This window comes from Cicer arietinum, chromosome 1, assembly GCF_000331145.2.
Source record: "Cicer arietinum cultivar CDC Frontier isolate Library 1 chromosome 1, Cicar.CDCFrontier_v2.0, whole genome shotgun sequence".
NCBI classification, from domain to species: domain Eukaryota; kingdom Viridiplantae; phylum Streptophyta; class Magnoliopsida; order Fabales; family Fabaceae; genus Cicer; species Cicer arietinum.
Window position 1 is genome coordinate 2,681,385 of NC_021160.2, and position 7,137 is coordinate 2,688,521.

Genomic DNA, 7,137 nt, shown 5'->3' on the forward strand with positions numbered 1-7,137 from the left:
TGGGTATCGATTATCAGATTTTAAGATAAAAATAAAGATTAAAGATTAATAGTTATATGGACTACTTTCTAATATATATAGACAATTTAGTTTTATTTCATGTAAAATCACTTTTTAGATTTCGTCCTTTTTGATTTTATATTCTTTTATTTTCGATCTTTGATGACATCAATCACTTTAAAAATAATAACATAACATTTGAGTTAAAAAAAATTAATGACATGGTATTTGAATCAGAATTTTTTTAATGAATAATTAAAAAAAATACCAGTAGTTATTAAGTTAATAAATTGAAAACTTTATGAAAAAATTAAATGAAAAAAATTGTAAAAATTAGAAACTTTATGAAAAAATAAATAAAAAAAACATAAAAAAGGGATTATGGGTTTTTAGTGATTTGGGATAAAAAATGTGCGGAAGGAAAAAGGGAGATACATTTTTTTTTTTTTAATTTAAAAATTATTGATGTTTTTATTTATTTAGTTATTGACTTAAAGGTCACATCAATAAAAACCAATGAATAGTATGTCATGTCATAAAAACCCACCTACTTAAATATTACGTTTTTTAATTAATAGATATTATCAAATACTACGAATGAATAGATTTGATTCATTTTTAAATAAGGATATAAATTACACAACTTTAGTTGTAATTCTTTTGATTTCAGATCTTGTCACTAAACAATATAAAATGATAGGTGAGAAATTGAACAAATCCTCAAAATTTTAATTCCTCACTAAACAATTGGTCAAGTTTTTTTTACCAAAATATTCATCAATAATAAAAAACATTCTCCCTAGTTCATTATCTCTTTTTTGTTTTTATATCTCTAATCTATCATTTTTGCTTTCTATTTCTCTATCCTTTTCCTCTTTCTCATACTCCCCCCCTTTCTTTCCCTTATGTCTTCTCCGCTTTCTCCCACTTTTCTCTTATTTTGCAAAGAAAGGTAACATCTATCAATTATTATATTGTTGAAGCTTTTTTAATGAAGTGAAACTGTATGTTATTATCAAGAAAAAATGTATAATGTTTTAATCTTTAAGTTATAGATTAATTGATAAATATTAATATGATTAGATTAAATATTATGTCTGAATTTGATTCTAAAATATCGTATTTCTTTGTGAATTTTTGGTAATTAAAGTTTTAAGCTTCACATTATGCCTAAAAATATGAAATCCTCGTAGAATATTTATTTTATATATAATAGAAACATGAATAATTGTTATTATTTTTTAATTACTCGATAAATACATTCATCCAATAATACTATCCTCTCTATGCTAAAAATGAAAATTCTCTCCACACCTCTAAACTCCTAAACCAACGTTAAAAAAAAATTTAATGACATTACTGATACATTTATAATTTTCTTCTATAATTTGTGTAATATGTAGGCAAAGTGATAAATATTACTTGAAAATTTTCACACACATCTACAAAATTTCGATTTCAAATGAGGTACACGATATTGAATTTAATAATATCATTTATGAATTGAAGGATAGCTGAATGACTTCTTTTTCTTGAAAGGTATACCTGAGTATTGGATGAACTCATTTTTTCTAACACATAAGGACTATAATTTATATAATGGTAATATATTAATAAAGTAATAATACTAAATAAAAACAAAGTCAAACACCTAGCTTGGTACTTAAATAGAAACCTTAATAAAATTAAAAGAAATCATAAATTATATTCTTTCCATAAACTTTCTTAAACACTTTATAAATGTTTATTTGATAAAAAAGAAGAAGTTAATTTGAGTAAACAAACTTGGATAAGCAAATTAAAAGTAAACAAGCAAACTCGATAACTAGACCATCTCTGATAGGAATGCTTAACCCAATATACGTCAGTACCAAATAAACACTAGTATTTGGAGAAGAAAAAAAGAACATGGTATCTAGTAGGGGAGTATGTTTAATAAGGCCTCTCCATTGGAGAATCTCATACATTTATAATATTAAAATAAATGACTTTGTTATACGGTGAATGTAGATATAGGGTAGGCAATTGTGCAAACGGTGATGGGCTGATGGCCTCAAACTTTTTTATTTTTTATAATATAATGAAATGAAGGTAATTTTAAACTAAATACATTTATAATTATTATAAAATTATGATATTTTAATTTTAGTTCTTAAATTATTTTTTACTTAATTTTAGTCTTTATTGTGATATTATAAGAATTAAAAATATTATTTTTTTACTAAAAAAATAATTTTTTAAATAAGGATTAAAAGAGAATACAAATATTTTTACCAACTAAAAAATTGAGATTTTGTTATATAGACTAAAATAAAGTTTTGATATTCTATATTGATTAAAATTTATTTTTATTTTTTTAATATTAAAATAGGACATCTAAAATGTTTAAAACAGCCTTATGTATATCAATAAATTTTACTACTTTTAATGTCGTTATTTATCTTTTTTTTATTATTGTTAATTATTAATTTTTTTATTTTATATATTTTTTCTTTGTAATAAAAATAAATAAAAGTATAATTGACAAATCAATTATTAATATTGAATTAAACTCTGAAAATAACGCTTAATAATGAATAGAAAAATAATATTTGAGTTATTGGATTTGAAAGATAAAATATTTTGTCAATTTTATTAAATGTCTCATTTGTTATTTTTCTTTATTTTAAATTATATTTTATTTTATAATTTTAATACACATTTAATTACATATATTTTTATTTATTAAAAATTTTATACTAATTATAATTAGTTAAAATATTTAAATAAATAAAGTTTATTTTATAACTAAAATCAATATAATGAATTATTTTTGTACGTAACTCAAGTAATTCGAGTAGTATTTAAAATGACATAGATGTAGTATATTTATGAAGTATTAATATTTTTATCTTTGGTGCAATATTATTGAAAAATTATAAAATGAGATATAGGTTGACCTATAAGATTCAATGAAGATAGATATATTTAATATTTATTGTTACACAGAGTAGTAGAAAAGGTCGTTTAAGATATGTCACGTGATGATTGGATTTGAAATGGTGAACATATCGTTTCATTTGGGAAACAGATTTCTTCTGTAACTACGTCACACAGTTTGACCTCACAACCGTCCAATCTTATTAAATAAATAGTCGAGCGTGTAATCTGAACCGTCTAATATGAAATCAATAGCCGAAATTAATTATTACAATGATAAGAGAAATGCATGGAATAAAGGTCCCTTCGATTGGATTAGAGAAGTGCAATGGTCAATAAATAAATAAATAAATAAATAAAAAACCATAATCTGTTGAGTAGTGGAGAGATAGTGGTGTGGTAGTGGTTGTGTTTAAAGAGAGAACTGAGAAGAAAAAGGTTGTTTGTTGTGCTTTGTTTGTAGTAGTTGTTGTTGTTGATTGGGAATATCAAATCAATGGCATCAAAAAATGTTAAAGAAGAAGGGAACAACAACAATAAACCCGTCAAGAGAAAACCCGTTTTCACAAAAGTGGATCAGATGAAACCCGGAACCAACGGTCACACTCTAGTTGCTACGGTTTTAACATCCGAAACTGTCTTGCAAAAAGGAACAACAAGACCTTCTTTTTCTTCATCTTCCCGTAACAATATTCGCCCAACTCTAATCTCTGAGTGTCTAATCGGTGATGAAACTGGTACCATCATCTTCACCGCTCGCAACGAACAAGGTCTTTATTCTTTTCTTAATTTCATTTCCCATTTCTAAAAATGATTACTTTTTTACTTGGGTGTTGTTTTTTTCCTTCCAATTTTCGATCTGAATTTTTTTCGGTTCTTTGAGATTCTTTCGGTAGGTTCTGTTTCTTTGGGACTGTTTCATTTTTCACTGTTGCACTTTTGTTGGATTTGATGATTTTTTAATCGTAAATGGATATCAGTGTTTTGTGGTGAAAAGTGTTTGCTTTGAAGGCATACACTGCCAAGAATGAGATTTGGTGTCTTGTTTTATAATCCAAATTACTGTTAACAAGATTTGGTGTCTTAGTTCCTCCTCTTTTACACCCATTTTACTATTGTTACTGGAGTCTAAATTTTCGTTGAGCTTTCCTCATTTATTGAATCAATCTAATGTTTATGGGGTTGCATAAACATAACTAGGAATGCCCCTTTTATCAGCATTTTACTGCAACATCACTTTTATAGGAAGGAAAATGGGTGCAGGATTTTGAAATTGTAATGCATATAGGCAAGTTATGTATGTTATAAGGCATTGCTTTTTCATATTTGTTTCCATTCTCAATCTATTCTTCGTCAATAAGCAAAACATCGAGTAAGTAGTTCATTTTTTTGGGGGGCTTATACTTAGGCATAAGCATCATCAGGCATCAAAACACATCTATTAAGGAATCTAAAAGTAGATATTTTGTGTGGACAAAATAATTTTCAAACTTTTTAGGAGTTGAATGAATACATCACTTTCAAGATAACATTTCTATATTTGATTCCTTAGCATGTGCTCTTAATGCACTTGTTAGCATCTGCCTTATAAAAAAGGTCTATAAGTCTAATCAGAATTGTGACATCAAGAATTTTTTTGTCTCTACCACCACAATTGAGGTTGCATCATCTGCAATTGACTGCAATACTATGCAACATCAATGATTTCTTTTAATGGATGTTATTTCAGATATGTTTTATTGATTGGTCTTATTGTTATGGATATCAGTAGTACTAATCAGTAAAAGGAACAAACTTATGTGGTGACAAGGCCTGATTTTGTTTCTTTGCAGTTGATTTGATGAAGGCTGGAACTACAGTAATCATTCGCAATGCAAAGATTGACATGTTTAAGGGATCAATGAGGCTAGCTGTTGACAAATGGGGGCGCATCGAAGTCACCGAGCCTGCCGAATTCGTTGTTAAAGAGGATAACAACTTATCTCTCATTGAATATGAATTAGTGAACGCGGTTGAAGAATAATTCACAGTTAAAGAAGATAATCTATCTCTCTTGCTTGCTGCTACTTTAAAATTTAACTGGCATTTTTCAATGTGTAGGTTATATTTCTCACTTTAATTAGTATGGGTTTCCCTTTTAACTTTTTTGACTTCATTTTAGGGTTTAGTTTTTGTCACTTAAACAGTGTTAAGCATTCAGTATTTGCTACTACTATTATCTAAGTGTATCAAGTGAACTTAGGCAAAGCATAATAGTATTAACATATCAAAATATTTCTCCAAATTTTGTAGTTCATTATCTTACTATTTATTTTTATTTTGGTAAACCTAAGCGTTTAATACAAAGGTTGGCACCCAAGCAAGCAACAACACAAGCTAGCTAGTTTGAGTTGTCCTGTCTTTTGCATATATCTTGACATCTTTAGCGGATGTTTGTTTTCAGTGCCAAAAACGCCATTGCACCTTAACTTCAATTATAGCTTCTCTAAAATTGCGGGTAAATGAACTCAGGATGCGATAATTTCCATTTCTGCTGCAGTTCCAAACATTGAATTAGCATGTGTATGGTTTCACGTTTGCCATTATCCTTGAACTCAAGTTTGCACGAACTCAATTCCATCAGAAGCTCCAAATCCTAGCTTAATGTTGATCATATGTGCCTTGGATTTTTCTCTCATTTGGCTAATTTGAAAGGCATATACTACTGTTTTCTTGTCCTCTCATTTGATATAATATAAATGGAAATCACTGCCAGTAATATTAAAATAGAAAAAGCGACAGTTTAATATCAAATTTGCAACTTCAGATTTAATACTCTATTTTGGCTAAAAATACAGTGGCCACTTGTAGTAACTGGTTGTATTCGACTTTTCATTTTGTTCATGACATTTTGCATGTCTTGCAACAACATTTATATGTATCACCTTCAAGTTCATTCAGGTATATAAACTCATTTAGAATCATTCTCACCCAACCTCAACTATCACTCACCCAACAATTAAAAATAAATAAAAGGACCCATATGCAAAATGGAAAACAGTGTAAAGGGATTGTGAAATAAATGCAAATGGGTGGTACAATGTGATGCACGTTTTGGAGAAATTACTGTCACAGGGATTGCCGATATGAATTGATGGGAATATGTTTTTCTTTCCAAATAGTATTTGGGTTTGAATTTATTCCCATTGTTGTTTACTCAGTTGACAGATGAGGTTGGGTGCTTACTACTTAAGGCTCAATATGTTCAAATTTCAAGTTTAATTTATAGAAAAATTAGGCACAACAAGCTATAGGTCCCTTCAAAATTAAGAGTCTCCATGTAGACAATCTTTTAGAGAGATAAAAAAAATGTACAAATTATAAAAGCTTTGAATTATCTGTAAATTGAATATAATATATAAAAGCTAGAATTGCCCTATAATATTTTTTTCAAGAAAAGAAAAGGGATTGTGCTTATATGGGTAAAAATGAAGGGACATCATAAATTATGACTTGTATATGGCGATTGTTGCGTGAAATTTGATCTCGTTTTATAGAAATCTTGTTACATTATATTTCTCTTGGAAGATTATATTTTTTCACATACGATGTTGCAATGTTAGAATGGGAAGTGATTTGAGGGAAAACCTAATGTCCTAATGATATGGTTTTCAATTTATTAAACCGCTATCTATCCTCTTTCTACTGCTATAAAATTGATAAATTGCATTGTTCATTAATCAATAGATATTACAAGGAGGAAATACCAAGTTTGTTGCGAATCTAAGAATTTTGATCACAAATGAACCATATTGCGGCTTTTTATTTGATTCGAATTACATAAAAAACTTGCACTATCACATTGGTTAAGACATTTGATGCCCCTTCAAATATATCTCAATGACAGTTCGGTTAAAGTTGTAAAACGACATTATTAAGGAGCATTAGATTTAGCCAAACAAGGTAGAAAACATTTGTTTTGTAATAGTCTGCCAAATAAATTAAAGATGGTGAGCCATTTTTATGGTCTATAATTTCATCCGTCCAAGTATATTTAGCACACATGATGTGTGTTTTAATTCGTTCTTGAGCAAATAATCCTAACCCAATCAAAATTATATAGAGAAGTTCCATTTTCTTGCAATAAGTTACTCAAAGTCAATAGGGTCCTCATCATCTTTGAAAGCAACCAATTGAGTGATAGTCTGGATTAGCTACTTTGTCTAAAGCATAGTTAAA

At 28.0% G+C, this 7,137-nt stretch overlaps 1 protein-coding gene across 1 annotated transcript; it reads left to right on the plus strand.

Annotated features, from left to right (window-relative positions):
• The first annotated feature begins 3,259 nt into the window (after positions 1-3,259).
• On the plus strand, positions 3,260-5,203 carry LOC101504839 (uncharacterized protein At4g28440-like). The gene is made up of 2 exons (XM_004485757.4): positions 3,260-3,689; positions 4,752-5,203. The coding sequence occupies exons 1-2, from the start codon at positions 3,416-3,418 to the stop codon at positions 4,940-4,942; spliced, it is 465 nt and encodes a 154-aa protein (XP_004485814.1). The 5' UTR covers positions 3,260-3,415; the 3' UTR covers positions 4,943-5,203.
• The last annotated feature ends 1,934 nt before the right edge of the window (positions 5,204-7,137 follow it).

Bases quoted from the DNA above. Each gene is read 5' to 3' on its own strand.
- LOC101504839 (XM_004485757.4), top strand. From the start codon at position 3,416: ATGGCATCAAAAAATGTTAAAGAAGAAGGGAACAACAACAATAAACCC. The intron at 3,690-4,751 runs GTCTTTATTCTT...GTTTCTTTGCAG, and splicing joins CACCGCTCGCAACGAACAAG to TTGATTTGATGAAGGCTGGA.